General features: G+C 38.7%; 2 protein-coding genes across 5 annotated transcripts in view; one reads left to right on the top strand and one right to left on the bottom strand.

Moving 5' to 3' along the window:
* The window catches only part of CCDC102B (coiled-coil domain containing 102B), a 186,228-nt gene extending 185,770 nt beyond the window's left edge, over positions 1 to 458 (bottom strand). For 2 of the 3 annotated variants that reach the window (XM_072758073.1, XM_072758070.1), the window contains exon 1: positions 294 to 441. The gene's annotated coding sequence lies outside the window, so the exon portion shown is untranslated. Of the gene's footprint in view, positions 1 to 293 lie in introns of all 3 variants that reach the window. The other variant, XM_072758076.1, reaches the window with a different exon arrangement.
* The window catches only part of TMX3 (thioredoxin related transmembrane protein 3), a 45,039-nt gene that overhangs the window by 750 nt on the left and 22,378 nt on the right, over positions 1 to 21,911 (top strand). For both annotated transcript variants that reach the window (XR_012001575.1, XM_025997726.2), the window contains exons 2-6: positions 950 to 1,004; positions 7,707 to 7,746; positions 9,171 to 9,294; positions 17,191 to 17,236; positions 18,540 to 18,620. Coding sequence is in view for 1 of the 2 variants with exons in the window: in XM_025997726.2 (XP_025853511.1) it covers positions 950 to 1,004; positions 7,707 to 7,746; positions 9,171 to 9,294; positions 17,191 to 17,236; positions 18,540 to 18,620 (346 nt within the window). In the remaining variant the exon portion in view is untranslated. The remainder of the gene's footprint in view (positions 1 to 949; positions 1,005 to 7,706; positions 7,747 to 9,170; positions 9,295 to 17,190; positions 17,237 to 18,539; positions 18,621 to 21,911) is intronic.

Here is a 21,911-nt window from a genome sequence, read left to right as displayed (position 1 = left end):
GGGGACCCTCTCCGGGGGGCGGGCCGGGGTCCCCCGCCAGGCTGCCGACGGCTGTGGCGTCCGCCGGGAGACCCCCGGCCGCTGGGGTCCTTCCCCCAGCGCGGCCGTGCCGGGGACCCGGGCCAGGAAAAGATGCTCCTGCCTCCCGTTCGGTCCTTGGCTTCGTGGGGCAGGAAGTCTCCGTCGCGCCGCCTGCGCGGAGAGGCGTGGGGCCGCCCCCCCCCCGCCCGCGGCCACGCCTGGCTTCGGCTGCGGGTTCCGAGGCTTGTCACGTCCGGAGAATTTTTACCCACCTGGGGGCTGAGAGAGACGGCCGAGGGCAGGTCGCGGTCGGGTCGCCGGGCCGTGCGGCGTGAAGAGTGACGGCAGAGTCGAGTCGGGGGTGGCCGTTCCGGCGTCGCACGCCCGGTCCTCGCCGCCGCCGCCGCCGCCGCCGCGTGTTGGCTTAGAATCCCCTTGACGCCCCCTGCGTGCCAGGCTGTGAGGACGCCGAGCGCTGCAGGTGTAGCTCGGGCGTGATACGCGTGTGAAGCCGAAAAAAGCTAAAACGGCATTTTGAATGGCAGTTGGAGTTTACACAGAGGAGGAGGTGATTACTACTGGAGAAAGAGAAGAACGAGTTCTCTGGTAAAAAAAAAAAAAAAAAAAAGGTGGAATGGCAACAAGGAAAAATAAGGGAATAAAAATATGTTGAAAGAGAACCTCTGTGTCTCAGATTTATTAGCCTTTATAAACCTTGCGGGTCACAGTATAGTTGCTGACAGAGCGAATATTTCGTGAAGGGATCAACTACTTAGGCTTATGCATTGTTTGTGCCTTGGGATGGATCAGTGATGGGTTTTATGGTAGATTGTAAAAAATCAAAAACATTTTATAGATGACTAAGCATGTAGTATGAAACAAGTAATAAGTCAGCGTTTATTGTAAACATTTTGTTCTCTTTTTCCAGTTTTTTTACTGGATATGGCTTTCAGTAAAGGATTTGTACAAGATTTGGATGAATCGTAAGTATATACGTATTTTAAATAGTATTTCGACTTTTTAAAATTCTGGTATTGTCTAAACATTTCCATGAACCTGGTCTTTTAATAGTTAACAGTAATGAGTGATGTTTATATGGCACTGACGTGTTCAGAAGTTGTCCCAAGTTCTGTTACATACATATGTATGGGGTTGTGCTCTATGGAGTTTACTAACTGTTCCATATTCTGTTTTATCATTTTTTGCTGTATTTGTGAGCCGGTGCTGGAATTCAGTAACCGTACCGTATGTTTGTTTCCACAGAACCATAGCATTAATCACGATGTGTTGCTTAGAGTAGGTGAGGAGAACAGCTCCAGACAGACCAAATATCCTATGTGTGGTCTTTCAGGCCTGACCATAGGCAATTTCAAGGCTTTTCCTGGCAGGCCTTAGGAGGGAAGCTGTTCTCCCCACACCAGACTTGGTGCGCAGCCAGCGTGTTGCAGTCTCTGGAGGGAGTTGTAGTCAGAGACTCAGGGCCCGAGGCTAGCTCACGTGCATATTTGAATCTCTAGCCCCAAGTTGCCTCTTCCAGAGGCCTCCTTATTGGGGGTGTCACCTGGGGTACTTCCTGGGCATCTCTGCTGAGATCTTATCTAGGAGCTTGGCTGAACCACTTATCTTCACTTGGAGTCAGTACTTTTCCACTACTATCCTCCTCTTTCATTCTCCTGCCCATGGGTTCATAAAAAGGCAGAAACCTTTGGTTCAGTGCTCCTCTGCAGTGAAGTGAATTCTTTGGTCTATGCTGCATCCACCTGACCCTTGTCTGGTACTGTTTCACTTGGAAAAATGGAACATTGAGGAGCGGGCACTTGTTTTTTTTTTTTTTGGCCTGTTGGCTTATGTTGTCACAGTGAGTGAATAAAGGCTTATTACTTTCAGTTTTGCTTGTTGTCCTAATTACCTGTACTCAACAGAATTGGTACAGTAGCAAGTGGTCATATGAACACAGTGCTGTTCTAGAAGAGCAGAAATCCTGAGGATCCCAGGGAGCACTTTATTAGCTGTGCTGAGTGATAGTAGGTTCTGAAGGGAAACGTTGTAGTTTCGTTGTAGTTTTTTTATTTTTTATTTTTTTTTTAATTTTATTCATTCATGAGAGAGACAGCATGCATAGCAAAGAGCATGAATGGGGGCGGGGGAGAGGGAGAGGTAGTGGGAGAGGGAGAAGCAGACTCCTCGCCAAACTGGGCACAATCCCAGGACCCTAGGATCAAGACCTGAGGCAAAGGCAGATGCTCAACCATCTGAGCCACCCAGGTGCCCCTGAAGGGAAAAGCATTGTTAACATGAAGGTAATCTTGTTAAACTTGATGTCTTGAGGGCTGTGTCACTATAGACTTCCTCTTTTAGAATGCCCTCACAGTGGAGAGTATGAGGAAGCATATGAGCAGGCACGGACATCTTTCTCAGCTGGGTGCTCTTTGAACTTGACAGCTTTGGCTGTCCGTGACAGGTTTCCTGTCACCGAAAACCATGGCTGGCCCGCTCTCACAGAGGTGGTAGTGGTCCTGTGAGCCATCTTGGTGATCCCTTGGGTCTGCATGGAGGGATTAGGAAACTGCAGATAATGAGACAGTTACACAGACTCCGATTTCTAGGTTTCTCTCTAATGTTCCTGCTTGTTACCAAGTCCATGTAAGCCTCCTCACCTAATCTATTCAGTCTGTGACACAGTCCACATCTTAATTGAGAAATATCCAGACACAGAAGAAGCAGCCACCCCTAAGACAGCAAAGACTGACAAGCACAGAGACTGACATAAGCATGGGAACTGAGCACCCTTTCTTGGGCAAACCAGGTGTGAGCCTTTCTGAAAAAAAATCTCTAGGTCTGTTTGTTCAATAATGGGGTCTCAAAGGAGGATATTAATCGACTCCTCACCAGACACCTGATGGCCAGATATTAAGTCATGAAGAGTCTGATGGGCAGTACCACTGGGGTCTGTATGATGACAGCCCTTCTGTCACTAGTAGTATCCCCACCAGATGAGAGGAGGAACACTGAAATATTTACTCAGACCTTGAGTAGGTATTAGGTTGAGAGGTTTCTCTGTCCCAGTGGTAGACTGGACATCCTGTGCCAAGGTCAGAGTTCATGGGAGAATTATACTTCTTGGGCCTTTTGGATATCAGTGCACAAGTGAGTGTGATCTCTACTTCCCCCTGCTACCAGGATGAGGAGGATACATATGCCTCCCAGGTTTGAGTCTGTGATGAACTATATAGGCACGTTTGCCCAGCTTGACTCAGGATGAGTACTTTCAAGCCCATGCTACTAAATGTGGTATTGTTTCTGTGTATTCCCATTCGTCTCTGTCCCTGAGCCCCGATGGGAGTTGCCATTATTAGGACCATTTTAGGAGAACATGGGGAAGACTACGAACCTACTCAATTACTAGCTCCAAAATAATATTGGCTGCCTGGTCAGTCAAAAGGAAACCGTCATCTTGGCTGCTAAGCTGAGGAGAGACAAAGTGTTCTGTGAGACTTATTTCTCCACTCAGTAGTGCCGTCTGGCCTTTGTACAAGGTCTTGGGTACCAGGTGACTGGCTGCTGGTTATAGGTCTCTCAATACCAAAGTATTGCTCTTGCCACTGACATCATGAAGAGGCTGCTACTGGAGGTTAGCTTGGTCTGTAGCAGTTAACATTGGAAATGTCTTTTCCAGCACCCCACTCTTGTGGGTTGATCAGAGCAGTTTCCTTCATGTGGGATGAATTTCAGCATACCATAAATGTCCTGCAAGGCAGGTTAATTCCCCATCTGTCTGCTGTCAATGGGTAGACCATGATCTGGAAAAAGTTGTGCTTCTGGGGGAGTATAGGCTTTCCGTTATGTTGATGACAACCTCCTAGAGGACCTAGACAGGGCACTGCCCAGCAAGGACTGGATGCCATGATGACTCAAAAGCAGCAGTTGTGGTTGGGCATTAACATAGATGAGGTACAAGGACCTAGTTTCTGAGCCTGATCTGGGAAGCGGTATATCATATATTCCAGAGGAGATCATTATTAAACTTTTGACTTTTTTTGACCCAAGAAATAAAAATAAAGAGGCCTAGGGATTGGTGAGCCTATATGGCTACTGATGCTGTCATATAGCCCTGTGAGGATTTTAATGGCTACCAGAAGGCCTGCTGCTCTTGAGAGGGGCCCCAACCAATAGACCCTCTAACAGGCCACCAACCCTCCTCCTCTCCTGAGCCTCACTGATCCCACATCTGCTGTTTGAATTACACATGTCAGCAAACTCTCAGTTCACTGATCAGAGCCTATGGCAGGAGGACAACACTATAGGTCAGCATGGACCAATTCAAGTTGGCTGAAAGGTACATGCCCTTTGAGAGACAATTATTGGCCTTGGATGAGTGCAGTAGTGGGTTCACAGATAGAAATTCCCATTCATGTTGCTAAGTAGGGCCAGCTCTGGGTCTCTAGTGAAGTGGAAATGGAACTTACAGGAGCCCAACTGGAATCTTTCAAATCCATGAAAAGGTCTCATGAGTGCCCCTCCACAACCCAGGAATAACATCGAAGGAGGTGTTGCCTACTCTGGCCCACTGGGGACCCAGACAGACGTCCCAGACCACCCGTGGGCCTGGGCACTAATGTCTTCCCTGGGTTAACTTGTAGGAATTTGGTGTGGTTACCATCCAACCTGAAAGAAACCTGTCCTTCACCAAGTATGGTAAAGAGCCCTCACACCATGGGCAGCTTCATGCAGTGTGGAAAGTTATTTTGATGGCTCCCTTCTATCAGGTTACTGGAAGGGCTGCTGCTCTTGAGAGGGTCTCCAATCAACAGGATACCTGGAAGGCCCTCTCATAGGCCACCAAGGCCTCCCCTCTCTTGAGCCTCACTGATCCCACATTGCCCCACTGTTCTTACGCATCCTGCTTACTGCTACAGCCCCAGCAAATGAGCTCTGCTGTGTTTTTCACTGTCTCATGGGCTGTGGCTAATGGCTTGGCCATTGGTTGTGTAGCCTGTAAAACAGGGCCCTCTCTGGAGATGAGACATTTGGATGAAGATCATCTGATCCTCAGAAATGTTTTTTCCTAATTGTTTCAGATGTACAGCAACAGTTCTGTCCCTTATGCAATGCCCATCAAGAGAATGTTTTGTAACCTGTGTGAATGCTCATCAGAAAGGCCCCTATGCTGCAAAAGGAAACGAAACCAATGAGCATTTCATGGTTTTAGCTCAATGTGGAAAACGAATTGTTCTCCACACCAAAGCAAGCAGGTGCACAATCAGTTATCTCCTGGATCCACCAGACGATAGCCCATGGAAATTCACATGTCATCCTAGATGAGGCTGGCAGTACACGGGCTGCCGCTGTGGTGAGAAGACACAAAAATGGCATGAAAAAGCCAATCCACTTGTCAGACCCTAGTCAGGGCTAAAAATACTGCCCCAGAACAGTTTCCTGCAAGTGAGTGGACTAGGGCATCCTTAGCAGATAGAGCAGATGGGGCCCCTTATGTCGTCAATCATATTCCAGTGGATCTTGATATTGTTTGACACTTTGTTTGGGTTTGGCCCAGCCATTTCCATACATCCCAGTGACTCCAGCCACAGTCAGTCTCCAGGCCCTGCAAGACAACATTTGTTTCCTCTCCAGGTTCCCCGAAACACTGCATCTGATAACAGTCCTGGAATTTATGCTCAGGCTATGCATCAGTTGCCTAGTCATGAGCATACAGCAGATCTCCGTGCTCCATGTCACCCCTGATCCACAGGGGTACTTGAGCATTTTAATGAACACTCGAAGTACAGGCTTAATCAGCTGATGGGAAGGGACAAGATTACCCCAGTCTGGATGTCCTATGCACTAGTGTTGGCTGGTTGGCCCGGTTGTCTGTTCCTCTTCCTTCAATGTGACAATCACTGACTCTGTAGCCTCAGCATGGGGGAGGGGGGTGGCTATAAATTACCTCCATAACCTTCAGCTCTTTCCCAAAGATTCAGATCATTGAAAGATGAAAATGGCTACTAAACACCAAAGACTGGGAGACAATAACTTTTTGCATTTACCGCTGGGTGCAAAGTATGGGTCCTCCCCTCAAGTGTAGTGACCATTAACTACAGGTTTGTAGCTCAGAAGTTTACTTAAGGTGGCGATGCTGCTTGGCCTGGATAGCTCCATGGATCAATACCAGTATATAAAATAGAACCTTTTACTAAACCTAAGAGGAGCAAAGGCTCCAAATCTTAGAAGATTTGGCTTTACCAACCTGGGAGGTTGATTAAGGGTGCTATCCCTGCCCATGTCACAGGACAGACTGTCACAGCTGGATAAGATAGGAGTGCCCCGTTGGACTGAAGAGCTCAGATAATGGCCAGGTATTCTCTAAGTCTTAACCGTAAGTTCAAGAATCTTACTAAATATTCTCATAAAGAATTTTTGTCATTCATTCAGTATAGGTTAAACATAGGTCACTTTGCAAGGTACTAAGAGATGAAACAAGTATATTTATGGTTGGGTAATATGTAAATACAACATGTGGAAATTGATAAGAATCCTAAAGAAGATAAAGATGATGTGGAGAGATTGTTTCTAGTGGTGAAGAATTTAGGAAGGCATTAGGGAGTACGAAATGCATTTAGCTGGATAGGATGTGAACATGAAAGAATGTAGAAAGTCAAATCAACATTGTGAATTCAGCTGTGATAAATAACCATGGGTTGATTGGAAATTACATAGGATGCTTACATTTGAGTAGAAAGATAATTGGAGCCAGCACATAAGTACATAAAGCAATTTATACTTCTTTTTGCAGGTGGTGGAAGGGGACCAAGAAGGTGTCAGAGTAACATTATCAGATGATCAGAACTATGTATAGGAAAATTCTTTAAATGTAGGCTGTTGTTACAGGGGGTCCCCAGACTTGGTTATTGGCCATGAAACACTCAGAGGACTTGGCCTGTTGTGGAAGTCACAACTATGATTTATTATAGTGAAAGGGCCCAAAGGAAAACCAACAAAGGGAAAAACCAGTGTGGGGTGAATTCTAGAGGAAACCAGGAACAAGTTCCAAGAGTCCCCTGCTGGTAGAGTCACATAGGATGCACTTAATTCCTCCACCAGGAGTTGTGACCATATGTGTGAAATGTTCTCTACCAACAAAGCTCATTAGAGACTCAGTGCTTAGGGATTCTTGTTGGAGGGTGGTCATGTTAGGACCTTCCTGCCTAGTCTGGACCAAGATTTCAGACTCCTAGAAGAAAAGCAGGTGTTCATCATAAAAGCACATTGCATAGCATTGGAACAGTGAACCATCTTATCGGGTAATGGTGGAAACCCTCCTGGAATTCAAGTTCGCGGATGCCAACCAAGGGCCAGTCTTGCAAGCTGACCTTTCTAAGGGTAGTAGCCTCAGATTAGCCTAGTTAACTGTAATGCATGGGGGTCAGTGGGATAGAGGGGCCCAGAACTGAGGTCTATATCTGTGTCTACCAAGTCCCACTTGTTTTTCTTCTTTACTCCTGATTCTTAGTTCTCTACTTTTTTTAAAGATGTTTAATGGATAAGATTTAGAAGTCGTGTAGTAAAAATTCTATGTAAAAATTTGTTGAAAGAATTTGTTTCATTCTCCGATACTTACTGATTATCCTCACGTATTTTAAGGTAGAAATAAACATGCAAAGATTTGTTTTCTCATTTTTGTGTTTTAGGTTTAAAGATAATCGGAAAGATGACATTTGGCTTGTAGATGTGAGTATGTAAATTTTTAAATTTTTGTACTCATTAACTACCCATGCCATTTTAAGTATTTCCTATTCTCCTCCACACAGATATAGTTATGTATGATTAGTGTTTATGTATATTATTCAGTTTTTGTCACATTCAGTTTTCAGTATTTTATAGGTTATTAAATTAAAATGAATCTCAGAGTCTTAAGGTTCCTACAAGGGAACCTGTTTTTGCTGAAATTCTGAAGAAGTCAAAATATAGATTATGTCTGAGGGAGATTGTGGTATGATAAAGAATTCACTCTTCTTGTTTCATATTATCCAAGAAATTACTAAATAGCACTTGACAGTAAAGTCCTATTTTCATCTTAATAGGGAACAAAGTCAGATTTCCATCTTCCTTCCTTTCCTTACTTTCAAGTTTGGAATATATTTAAACCTCATGTTGTTTGGGATTCCTTTTAACCTGTTGCAGTAAAAAAGTAGAGTGGCAGAGGAGATGGAATGAGAAGAGCAGAGTTGACAGTTGCTGAAGGCAAGCTATGGGGCAAGAATCCATTGTTTAATTCTTGCTCTCTCCTTTTGTGCATGTTTGAACATTTCTATAGTATAATGTTAAGAAGTAGATAAATCTGGGGCAGCCCCGGTGACGCAGCGGTTTAGCGCCGCCTGTAGCCCGGGGAGTGATCCTGGAGACCCGGGATCAAGTCCCATGTCAGGCTCCCTGTGTGGAGCCTGCTTCTCCCTCTGCCTGTGTCTCTGCCCCCCCCCCCCCCCCCGTCTCTCCCTGAATAAATAAAATAAATAAATCTTAAATAAATCTTTTAAAAAAAAGTAGATAAATCTTACCCATGAAAGTACAATGAGCAGTTTGTTACACCATTTAACTAGAGGAACCTATATCCACCCCAGTGCCCTGGTGGCCCTGAAGAAAAAAGGAACTGTAGTTTTACTTTAAGTAACCTGACTTGTCCCTATGCCAAGCCAGTCATTTTACTGACCCCCATGCCTTACCAGTGGTTATGCTTAAAGCAGCAAAGGTACCTACTGTGTTGGGGTTTTTGTAATAGAAATAGACTGAGGTACATCATGAACTATTATGGGATGTGGGGGGCATTTATGTGTATTTGGTGGTTTCATACACTGACTTTAAAGCAAAGCTGTTTTTGTTGTAAATTATATCTGTTTTAAATAGGATTCAGTAATTTTAAATGAATATAAGGTAATAGCAGTGTTGAGGTATGTGCTAGGAGATAAAATAATTAGATTCATGTTTTGTGTTTTACCTTTTATTATGAAACTGCTTTGGAAATTATATTTAGACTTTGTTATCTAAAACAGACTGTTCATCAGATCATTAATCAAAGAGATTTCTTTAAAAATTAAGATTGCTATACACAATAGCGCAACATTTTAGTGGCTGTCTTTTCTTTTTCCCCCAACAAGTTTTATGCACCATGGTGTGGCCATTGTAAAAAACTGGAACCGATTTGGAATGAAGTTGGTCTTGAGATGAAAAGCATTGGTTCTCCAGTTAAAGTTGGAAAGATGGATGCTACTTCCTATTCTAGTAAGCATTTTCTCTGTTTTTTTTACTGTTCTCATACTGAAAGTGGTTTAATTACGTGAAAGAGTATTCAAGGTAGGATGAAGAAACACTTATTTTTTGCTCAGATGAATTAAGGTTATCTTAATAATTGAAGATTGTATACTTTATGAGTTAAGTGAATTAGCCACCAAATGTGTAATATGCAGTGTATGTTAATCTTATGCCTGACGATGTATAAGCCATTGTTCCTATTGAGCCTGCTTGAGATACTCTGTTTACCTGAGGCAACTTCTGAAATTTGGGTGTTAAACTGTTGACATTGCTGTGTGACTTCAGAATGAGAGTTGTTGTCTGAGTAGCCGGAGATGACCTATTAGAGGAATAAACGGGGACCTACAAGGTGAGGTAGAATAAATACAGTGGAGGATCAGGAAAGTTATTCACATTTGAGAGAAAACCTTAGAGTTGAAAATGAGCTTAATAAGTATGTTGTAGAGGATAGAATGACTTAAAGCAGAGATTGGCAAACCACAGCCCGTGGACAGGATCTGGCCCACTGCCCACGTTTGTAAAGGGAGCTGTATTGGAACCCGGCCACACTCATTTGTTTACTGCTATCTGTGCCTATCTTCATGCATCAGTGGGTAAGTTGAGTTGTAACAGATTGTTTTTCCTCAGTGCCTAAGCTACTTGTTATCTGACCTTTTTTCAGAAAAGTTTACCAATGCCTATATTAAAGGATTTGAGAAAAGAAGAATTTAAGTTTAGAGAAGTATGAAGTATAGAAATTTGGAAAGAGCATGGCTTCAGAAAGCAGACCCGAATTCAAATCCTGCTTCTGCCTGCTACTTTTGCCATGTAACATGGGGAAAGTTTCTTAACATCTCTAAGCTTTGATGTCCACATTGGTAAATATTTAATTATCGTGTGTCTTTCATTGGTTTTTTTGAGATTTGAATGATGTAGCACCTGTAAAGTCCCTTGTAGTATTCAATACATATAGGTTCCCTTTTCCTTGAATTGATGAAAAAAGTAGAATTATATAATGTACATTTCTTTTTAGGAAATCAGGATTGTGTTCAGGATACAGCTTTGGAAAAGGACAGGCCTATGCTCTAATCCCAGATCTGGCATATGCTACTTCTGGGGCTTTGGGGAAGGCCTTAACCTCTCAATTTTAGTTTCTGTCTATAAATGGAGGAGTAATAATCCTGAAGGTTGTGTGGATTGGATTAACACTTCATATTCAAAACCCCTCACACAATGGCTGCTAGTGCATATAACATGAAGTATAAGACCAGATTTTAGGGGTCCCTTATGTCATAAAGTTTTGGATTTTACACTTGCAAATTAGGAGATATTGTACATTTTTGAGAAGATAGTTGACTTGATAAAATTGTTTTTGGCAGCAACATGTAGGATAGAAAAGAAAAGCAGTTAGAGACAAGAAGATCATGTAACTCAACTTTTGTATGCATGTTGGTGTAGGAGCCCAGACTTCGTAGTGACAGTGAAGAGGAAACTGATCCTTACAGACATCTTCAAGGATGAAATCACAGATGTGATAGACTGGCTCTGTAATACAAAGAATAATCAGAAGTAACAGTGTAAGATTCTTAGTGTAGTTACTGAACTACACTACTTCTGGCTATATAAAAAGAGTAATTAATTTTCCGTGTGTTTCCATGTTAGTAGCTATTGTGAGTTTATGGCATTTTTGGCTTACTAAAGTTTGGGAACAGGGAACTAGAGAGCAGTTAGATATGAGGGCTGGAATCACAGTCAACCAAATGAGTCGTTGAAAGTTTGAGAGACCAGAGTAATGGCAAGAATTACTGCAGACAGAGAATAATGCTTGGGTTGATTTCTTGAAATAAGCTTTTAGGAATGTTTGAGAAATTATTGCTTTGAACTGTTGCTCCTGAAAATTAGTTCTGTGTCTAGGCAATCTTGTGTCAGTCTTATTGATTCGACCTGCGTGTACATACATTCATTCGCATAGTCAGTTGTATTTACTCAGCGTGTTTACTCACTTCTCTGTTAGTCTCTAGAGATCAAAGGAAGACCAAAACAAATCCTTCTTGTCCAGGAAGTGCTTAGTCTAATAGAAGGAAAAACATGAATAAACCAACAAGTACAATAAAGTCTCAAACATGACAAATTCTTGTGATTATTTGAATCATTTAGTGGAGTCATAAAGTAAAATAATGTATAAAGGGGTGTGGGTACATGATGACAAATAATCAATGAAAAAATTAGTACCAATAAATCAGTAAAAACCTTAATGATGAACTACTCATGTGATGCTACAATGATAATAACTATTTACAGTAAGTCAGTTATTTTTATAGTCTCTAATTTATTAGCTTACTATTCAGTATGTAGTAAGTACCCATGTATGTCACTATTAAGTGACACTATGTTTAGGGAAAAAATACCTAAGACTTCTTTCTGAGTAGCTTAGAAAAGAAAATGTTTTAAATGCTCAGATTAAAATACAACGTTCTTATAGGCATTAAGGCTTCATATATGGTTTGTAGCTTTTTAGATACTTCATGATGGGACTATTTTTCATCCCATTATTCATAATCCATTAAAATGTTTAATTTTTGCCTCCCATATGTGGTTGTTATAGATTTGTTGTTCACTCAGCATTGTGTTATATATTACATTGTATTAAGAGGAGGAAGAAACCTGTATAGAACACACAGAGCACATTTTCTCAAGCAAACCATCTAGCTTTGGGAAAAGGGATAAGGGAGCTGGTATATATGAGAATGATCCTCTGCCAAGTATTGTGATGGGTGTTCTATACTTTATATCCTTTATGCGTTGGATGTGCAGCACTAAACTCGCCATCCCTTTTCCCAAGCCATCTGGTAAGGCTTGCTTGTAAATCTTTTGGACTACTTGCATCATACAGACATAGCCTATTGAAAAATCGTTCTTTTGTCAAAAATTTGTACAGTCAGTATTCACTCAATGGTTATTTAATGAGCCCTTACTATATGCCAGAATGAACCAGGCACATTCTAGGCATCTATGATACATCAGTCACCAATACAGACAACAATTTCTACTCTCATGGAAATTATATTCTAGAAGACAGAGACAACAATAATCAATAGACATAAGTAAATTGTTATGTTACTTAGTGTTTGATGTCTGCCATAGATGCATTTTCTATTTTAATTATAGAATCAAGGAGATATTTTATGTGTTATGGAGAAAAAGAGTATTATCTTACTAGTATTTTAAAAAAAAGTGTATTTGAAAACTACTGTCTAGAGATTACACATAGATTTTAGACATATAATTCTTTAAGTGTACTTAAATACCTCAAGGAATCTCCATTACAGGCATTTTAGTAGAAACAGGTAAAGAAATTGATTTTTTTTTAAACTCACTGTCAACATTTTTCTGTGTCTAACTATAAATACTGAAGGATTGGCTGTTTCATATGTATTTCATCCATCTCCATAGGTCACTTTTCAGGCATTTACAGCATTAGTGTATCTCAGCATTTAGTCTGCAGACCATCTGCATTAGGATTACCTGGGCTGTTCAGTGTAAATTTAGACTCTGAAGACGCACACCAGCCCTACCCAATGAAAGTCTTTGAGACTGGGTCATGAGAATCTATATTTTTAACGTGGACTTCAGGTAATTCTGCTGCACATCTAAATTGGAGAACCGAAAAAAAAAAATAAATAAATAAATAAATAAATAAATTGGAGAACCGTAGAGTGAAGTATTATTCTGATGAATAGTTACTGATAGGACTGGGCTTGAGGTGGGTTAGGGTTATTCAGTGATAAAGTATAGAAAATCTCTGAGAGAAGCTTATTTCTCAATCATGTAAGTGCAGAGATTGGAAGCACGTGCCATCATATTCAGTCCAACAAATCTCTGGGTATAGAATTCTTGAACTAGAGAAATTTGAACTATCATGGATTACCCTGCCCTGTGTGTTTGGAATTATATCAAAATTTTCTTGATGCATGGTTTTAACTAATAATGCTATAATTAACATTAAAAAAAACTGTAAAGATACATATTTTAGCTTCTCGTTCTGTACATATCCCTTCCAAAATCAAGTACCAGAATTGTTTCTCTTTTGTGAGTTAAAATATGGTGTCATACCACCTGTAATGGTGTACTGATTTCTATATGGAACCACTAAAATTCTGTTTATTCCTCAACATAAGTGTGATAATCATTTTATGTTAAAGGTCATAATTTACTTCTCAGTGATGTGTGAACTTGGAATGACATTTAGCCAATAATATTCTGATTTCTTGCTCACAGATTATATTGGCAAGTTAGTTTTACCTTTTTTTCTAAATTACAAGCCCTTTTTGGTCAGTGACTGTATTTCAGAGTTGCTCAGTCTGAGCACGAAGGATACTTTGGCCAGATAATTCTGTTTAAGGGAAGGGTTGCTGTGCATTTTAGAATATTTGGCAACATCTCTGATCATCTTCTCATCCCCTAGTGTCCTCCTAAGTGTTGGCAACGAAAATGTCTCTAGACGTCACCCAGAGTCTCCTGGAGACATAATCTCCCCCAGTTGAGAATAGCTGCTATATTTTTTCTCCTTTTTGTGTTAGACACATAGTAACACTCCAGAAATACTAAGAAAGGTAGAATCTTGAGCTGAAAAAGGACTTGACATTAAGTCCAGCTCCTCCCTTCTTCCCCCAGCCTGTTGTGTAGATGAAATAATAGCAGGTAGTTATCAGTGAAATGACAGTGTTTTCAAACACCAAACTTAGAGGCAGAATTAGGACCAGAATTTGAGATCACCATGATTCATATCTAAGCCTAGCTTTAACATCAGGTTGTTATCATTTCAAAGAGAAAACAGGAAGGAAGTAGGGAGCTTCATGTTTATTTTTTGAGCATTTAAAATTACAGAATTTCAGAGAAGTTATTCATGTTACAAATGGATTCTTGAATTTATGAAGGAATTGATCTCAGGTTTCTATGCAAACCATTGTTGTTTAATATGAAAAAATAAAGAACAAAAAGTTAAACTCAGACTTGAGCTTCATTCGTAGTCCTGCTACCTCAAACACATTACCAGATCTTCTTAAGTATTAGTGTCTTTACCTGAAAAGTAACATCAGCACCTTTCTCCTCACAAAATTGTCTCAAGGTGTAGTTGAAGGTCTGCTAAAGTCAGTTATATTTTACATGTGATAGTTCTTATTATTTGCACACTGATGTGTCAGCAGATAATTACCTAACAGTGAGATTTGGAACAGAAATAGGAAACGGACTTTGCATTTGAGGATCTCTGTGTGCCAGCCTTTATCTTATATTTTTTTCCACATGTTTTCTCATTTAAATCCCACCCATAAACTGAGCAAGGTGAGTACTGTCCTCAGAAGGGAAAGAACTGCTTGCATGGTAAATGAGATGTTAAAATCCTAGCCTACATCATTTTAAGTCTATAACCCATGCTTTGCTTGTGTGCTTTTTATATTATTATTATTACTATTATTATTACTATTATTATTATTATTATACAACAGGGTTTTCTTTTAAGATTTTATTTATTGATGAGAGGGACAGGCAAAGGGAGAAACAGGCTCCTTGTGGGGAGCCTGATGCAGGACTCGATTCCAGGACCCTCGGATCACATCCTGAGACAAAGGCAGATGTTCAGCCACTGAACCATCCAGGCATCCCTTTACAATTGTTTTCATAGGGAAACCTAAGTTTAAGGTTTTAGGAGTGACCGTCAATTGAAATTCTATCAGAAATGAAATTTAATGCTCAAAGAATCAAGGTACTAGAGAGTGGGTTAGCATTATACATTTCCATCTTACAAATAGGTTGAGGCCAGGGAAATGAAGTGTGATGGTATTAAATGTGGAGCTGGGATTTTCTCTCTAAAACTTGTTTTGAGAATCACAAAACAAGTTTTGTATTTTCTCATTGCGTATTTTATATGGTTTGTTTATAAATAAGCTTTACAATAAACAAAGAATTGATAGTGGGATACCCTCCCCCCCATCAATTATATTAGTCTTAATTGAAAGTAATTAAGGACTAATATTTTCCTGCCTTCTTCATTTGGGAAGGGGGGGGCATTAACATATTTTATTCACATAATCCTCCCCCAAATCATTCTTATTTTTTTACTTAGAAGTCAGTCTCAATAGCCAGTCTTTAGTTAGACTCTGACAGAATTAAATCCTACATTTGAGATGGACAAAATAAATTCTGTAATTGGTTTAAGTTCACATACCTATTCAGAAGCAAGACCTATGTCTTCAGGGACACCTGAGTGGCTCATGGTTGAGCATCTGCCTGTGACTCAGGTCATGATCCTGGGGTCCTGGGATCAAATCTCGCATCGGGTCCCCACAGGGAACCTGCTTCTCCCTCTGTCTATGTCTCTGCCTCTGTGTCTCTCATAAACAAAATCTTTTTTTTTTTTTTTTAAGACCTATATCTTCAGGACTGAGTTATTTTTGTTACCTCTACTGTTTGTGTTGCTTCTAATAAAAACCAGTGTTGATCACTGCAACCTTCTAGTCACCTTTCTCCATATGTTTAAGGTAGAAACTGTTGGTGACGAAGGAAGGCTGAGAGATTTTGACTATTATTTTGTCACAAATTTACTTAGTCATTATTCTTGTGTATTGGGCAGTGCTAAGAAACCAGAGTAATGTTTACTAAAGTGATTGGTGAATCAGATCCCACATATAGTACTGTCCTTATACCCAACCATGGTAAAATGTCCTCGAAATAAGTAAAATTAACAGAGATCATATGAATAAAGACATTATATTTTAAACTGGTATATGTATAAGTATATTATATATCACCTCTTACCTGATGCAGTTCATTTCTTTGCTGTCCTGGTTGCTTTGAATCTGTAGTTACAGATACTAATTTCCAGTAGTGATTTCTATACCTCTTAAAGTTTTTTTTTTTTTTTTAATTTTTATTTTTTATGATAGTCACAGAGAGAGAGAGAGAGAGGCAGAGACATAGGCAGAGGGAGAAGCAGGCTCCATGCACCGGGAGCCCGATGTGGGATTCGATCCCGGGTTTCCAGGATCGCGCCCTGGGCCAAAGGCGGGCGCCAAACCACTGCGCCACCCAGGGATCCCTACCTCTTAAAGTTCTAATTCTCTATTTGATTGTTTTTGTTTCTTTTTCCCTCAAAAAAGATGGCATATCTCATTTTAATTAATGTGAGGACTTCAGAATAATCTTCAAAAATAACTAGAATTATTCTAGGTTATTACAAAAGCAGAAACTTCTAAAACAAATAAGGTTGCTTTTAGATCATGTGTTGATGGCAGAAATTAAGTAATTTTGCAAATACAGTTTATCTTTTTAAAATTAAAATACAGTGCAGTTCTTTCAAGACTCAGAAAACACTAAAGAAAAGAATGATGAGCTTTGATTTTTTGTTGTTTTTTTATGTTATTTATTTTTGCAAGGAACCAGTGAGACCTAGAAAAATTTGTTCTGGAAAATGAAATCAAATGACAAGTGAGACTTTGTGTGTGTGTGTCTGTGTGTGTGTGTGTGTATGTATATATATACATTAAATATATATACACACATTAAATATATATATACACACATCTATATATATTTATCTTTTAAAATAAAGACTTTAGAGATAAAATATTAACTATTCTTTTAGCATTAATTTCTTAATTTGTCATAGTGGTTTGTGCTAGACGTAAGTTGTATTATTAAGTAGTTTTTTATGAGAATGTCATGTTTTTTCCTTTTTTGGGTGTGAATTTATATTCTTTAAGACTTAAAAGCAAGACGTTTTTATGAGTTTGCATAAATATATATATATTTTTTAAGTAAAAGGCTCGTTTACTACCTAGTTTCTCATTTAAAAAAAATTTAGAATTATTTATTCTTTTTCTTATCAAGGCATTGCTTCAGAGTTTGGAGTTCGAGGTTATCCAACAATTAAGCTGTAAGTTGAGTGTTGTATGTTTATATGTGTATTTTTATTAGTTCACTCTACTTACGTTTTATTACATTAATTTCTGGTAGCTTCCTTGAAGGATTGAAAATTTGGGTTTAGCAGTTCTTTCTAGGTACAGCATATGATCAAAGAGAGAGAGACTGCATCTTCCTGCTTTTCTGTGTATTTAAGTGAGTGTGTTGTTTACGACTAATTCACCGAATGCGCTGAGTGCTTACCGTGGCAGGCATCGTGCACACAAGATGTACAGCTGTAAAGTATGGAAGCCCTTTTACCCTTGAGGAGTTCAAGAGTGTATTCTGCTGTATCACCTGAATCCTGTCTCCTAACAAAGTTTTACTTTTCTATAATTGAAATAGACTTAATTCATTAGAGAGGAAAGAAAGAGAATCAAATTGATGGATTTAATTCTAATCTGTAAGTGCTGACAAAGTCTAATATAAAGTGTATGTAAGTTGGGAGAAATGGTATGCTAATTCTAAACGATTTATCTTATAATCATTTTATTGAGTTTATTTCTTGAGTTTCATTCTTATTTTGGTAATGTGCAAGTTGAATTATTTTAAAACTTATTTTTATAATAAAGTAAGCTTTATTTCGGTGTTTCAAAATCTCAAATCTCAAAATTTGACTATTCTTAATTTTTAAATTCTTGGGTTTTGTGTTGACTTCCCCCTTCCCCTACCTTTAAAAAATGTTGCTCAGCCTCTTTTACTTGTGTTAAGTAAAATATCCTTTCTGTTCTTTTTGTTTAATCATAGATGGTCTATTGTACTTTCACATTTTTTAAAAATCTCATTTACACATCATTGACAGACTTTTGAAAAATTATCTTAATTTTCTAGAATAAGTGTTTTATGCATTGTTCTACTCTGTAATCTTGGAGCATATTTCGAGTTCCTTTGATGTTGTGTTGCTTAAAATTTGTTTTCTTAATACCAACATACTATTAATTATCATTTTTTTTACTAAAGAAGATAGTAAGAAATACAATGCTTTGACAAGCTCTTGACCATGAATGCGTACACTTTTCAGGAGGTATCAGATACACAATAAACTATTTTCATGTAGTTTTAATAAAATACAACCTTTTTCTTTATATTCTAAGTTGTTGGTCCCTTGAAGTCAGTTGCCTACTATATTTTACATGGTTACGCTACTTCTCAACTCTGCATTTACTATTTTACATACTATAATTTATGTAACAATAGTGATTGGCATTAACTATTAAGACTATTTCAACTATTAAGTTGAAATAATCTAAGCTTTTATCCTTTTTTTTCTTTTTAAGATTAAAGGGGGACTTGGCATATAATTATAGAGGACCACGAACTAAAGATGATATTATTGAGTTTGCTCACAGAGTGTCTGGGTAAGTTTTTATTAGGAAAGGCTTTTTTACTATATGGTTACATTTCACAGAAGCAATGTCCACAATAGCCACAATATGGAAGCAGCCCAAGTGTCCATTAACAGGTGAATGTATAAAGAATGGGAGATATGTGTGTGTGTGTGTGTGTGTGTGTGTGTGTGTGTATTCTATTGCATACATACATACAGATATATCAGATATATATATGAGCAATATTCTATTGCATAGCCATCAAAAAAGAATGAAATCTTGTATTTGGAATAATGTGGATGGTACTATGTTAAGTGAAAGAAATCAATCAGAGAAAGACAAATATCATATGATTTCACTGATATGTGGAATATAAGAAACAAAACATGAACATAAGGGTAGGGAAGAAAAAATAAAATGAGATGAAATCAGAGAGAGAGACAAACCATAAGAGATTTTTAACTCTAGGAAACAAACTGAGGGTCTCTGGAGGGAAGAGGGGTTGGGGGGAATGGAGTAACTGGGGGATGGGCATTAAGGAGAGCACGTGAAGTAACGAGCACTGGGTGTGATATACAACTGATGAATCTCTAAATACGACCCCTGAAATTAATAATACACTACATATTAACTAAATTGAATGTAAATAAAAATATTTTTTAAAAAAGATACTAATACTTTAAAATTAAATGCAGTTTTGGAACACCTGGGTGGCACAGTCAGTTAAGCATCCAACTCTTGATTTTGGCTCAGGTCATGATCTTGGGATCCTGAAATTGAGCCCCATTGGTGGTTGCTGTGCTGAGCATGGAGCCTGTTTAAGATTCTTTCTCCCTCCCTCAGGCCCTCCCCACCATGTGTACACTCTTTCTCTCTCTCTAAAAAGTTAATTAATTAAATAAAAATAAAGTTAAAAGTATTTTAAAAGACCATATTGAACCTGTATGTTTTTAGGTTTAACATAAATGACATTTGTTCATTTATGACAAAAGGTAGGCATATGTAGCATACCGAAATAGCAAACAAAAGGAACTGTGACTTGTATTATATATTTGTTAATCTCACATTAAATTCATTTCATACGTGGAAAAAAAATTTTCCCCAGTTTTCTTATTTATTTTTTATTTTTTGAAAGATTTTATTTTTTTATTTGACAGAGAAAGTGAGAGATCACAAGCGGGGGGGATGCAGCAGAGGGAGAGGGAGACGCAGACTCCCCTTGGAACAAAGAGCCCGTGCCAGGCTCAATCCTAGGACCCTGGGATCATGACCTGAGCCCATAGCAGACAATCAGCTGAGCCAACCAGGTGCTCCTCCCACTGGATTTATTAAAAAATATTTTATTCATTTATTCCTGAAAGACCGAGAGAAAGAGAGGCAGAGGGAGAAGCAGGCTCCACACAGGAAGCCTGACACGGGACCCGATCCTGGAAACCCAGGACCTCGCCCCAGGCCGAAGGCAGGTGCCAAACCACTAAGCCACCCAGGGATCCCCCCCAGTGGATTTTTTAATGCATTTTCAGAATTTGATTACTTCTAACAATCTTATGAATTGTAATTTTTATTTTACTACAAATTTGTTTTTATACCGCTTCATTTATATCAACTTATTTTTCTTGTTAACTTAATTTCAGAGTTTTTAAAAGAAACCCCACAATATTATTGTTCTGAATAGACTTGGGCTTTAATCCCTGGCCTGTGATATTGGAAAATTCTTTTTGGATACACCTAAAGTACTTTCCCTGATCTGTCACATGCTGCTTTATGCTATCTGTGAGATATTACTACACATTTTGCCTAGAATGTGACATAATTAGAACCCACATACTTATTTGAGTTACTGATCTCTTGAGTTTTTACTGCTAAGAAATCTATAAGCATTTCCTATTGGTTTGAATGTGATGATTTTGTATTTTAATCTACATCTATCTTGCGGAGCTATAATGAAAGTTGGTGCTTATAATTTATTCAGTGCGATTATGTGGAACTTATTAAAGAGAACATTCGGGGCACCTGGGTGGTTTAGTGGTTGAGTGTCTGCCTTTGGCTCAGGTCATGATCCCGGGTCCTGGGATCGAGTCTTGCATCTAGCTCCCTGGAGGGAGCCTGGCTTCTCCCTCTGCCTGTGTCTCTGCTTCTCTCCATGTCTCTCATGAATAAATAAATAAAATCTTTAAATAGATAAATAGACCATTCATCAAAGTAGGTTAACCTATATTAACTTTGAAAGTATAAGTACTTTCTTCTGAGTTTGAATAGGATACATTGATACTTTAAATAGCTTTAAAGTGAATTGAAATATCAGGATGGATTTGTTGAGTGGCCTGACATTGTATGGCTTAAATTATTTGAGAAAAGGCACAGAATTAGGAAAGATCTTTATTCAAGTTTGCAAAACTTACTATATAATTATCACTGTATTTTCCTATCAATTACATATTTCATTTTATTTGCTTTCTGAATATAAATTTTGAGATGACTTTATATTATATGAGGGAATTGCTAGTGAGATGTCCTTTATTCCCTGTGATTAGATTAGTCTTCATTTTTTGAAATTTTTAATGAGTTTTATTTTAAGCTTATGATGGCCTTCTCCTGATGTAACTAGGGAAGACTCTGTTGCAAATGAAATTTCATGACTCCGTTCTGGGGTTGCATCACTTAGTAGTTAATTACTGAAGTATGAAAATAGAGACCGGAGTGGAGTGATGCAATGCGTCTAAGGAATTGTGCATTTTGAAAATATGTTTGCCTTTGCAAACTCTGTGTTTACTCTTTTGCAAATTTAGTGGAATAAAAAATCTGATCATATGGACCATGCCTCTTTTTTAGTTTTTTAATAATATTTTGCAAGTGATGTTTTGTAAAAACCTTGATGTTCTTCCTTGTACTTGGCTTTGAAATATCTTGTATAGTAAAACTGTAGAGTTTTGTTTTCTTTTTATGAGGTCCTTATGTGCTATTATGATTATCATTTTCAATTTTATTTTTTCTGAAAAGAATAATATACTTGTGAAACATTGAGATTTTAACCTCTATAGGGTATTATAAAACTAGTATTTAAATGGCCATAAATCTTAGCATAGTATAATTATAATTTCCTGAGATAGGACTTCAGTGTGTTCCTGTACATGATCTTATGAAAGGGAAAAAAGAATTCTCTTGTGGATCATTTTGGTTTTAGCTTAGGACTCTAAATGGATTATAGGTCTGTCTTGCCTGTCAAAATATTGACTAAGATGGTATTCTTTAAAGGGTTGTATTTTAAACTTAATTTGTTTTTAATTGATAGCTTAAATTGGCACTTTATTTTCATTATGT

The sequence above is a fragment of the Vulpes vulpes genome, chromosome 5 (genome assembly GCF_048418805.1).
Source record: "Vulpes vulpes isolate BD-2025 chromosome 5, VulVul3, whole genome shotgun sequence".
Lineage (NCBI taxonomy): Eukaryota > Metazoa > Chordata > Mammalia > Carnivora > Canidae > Vulpes > Vulpes vulpes.
Note: the sequence above shows the minus strand (reverse complement) of the source record. Positions and strands in the feature narration are given on the sequence as shown.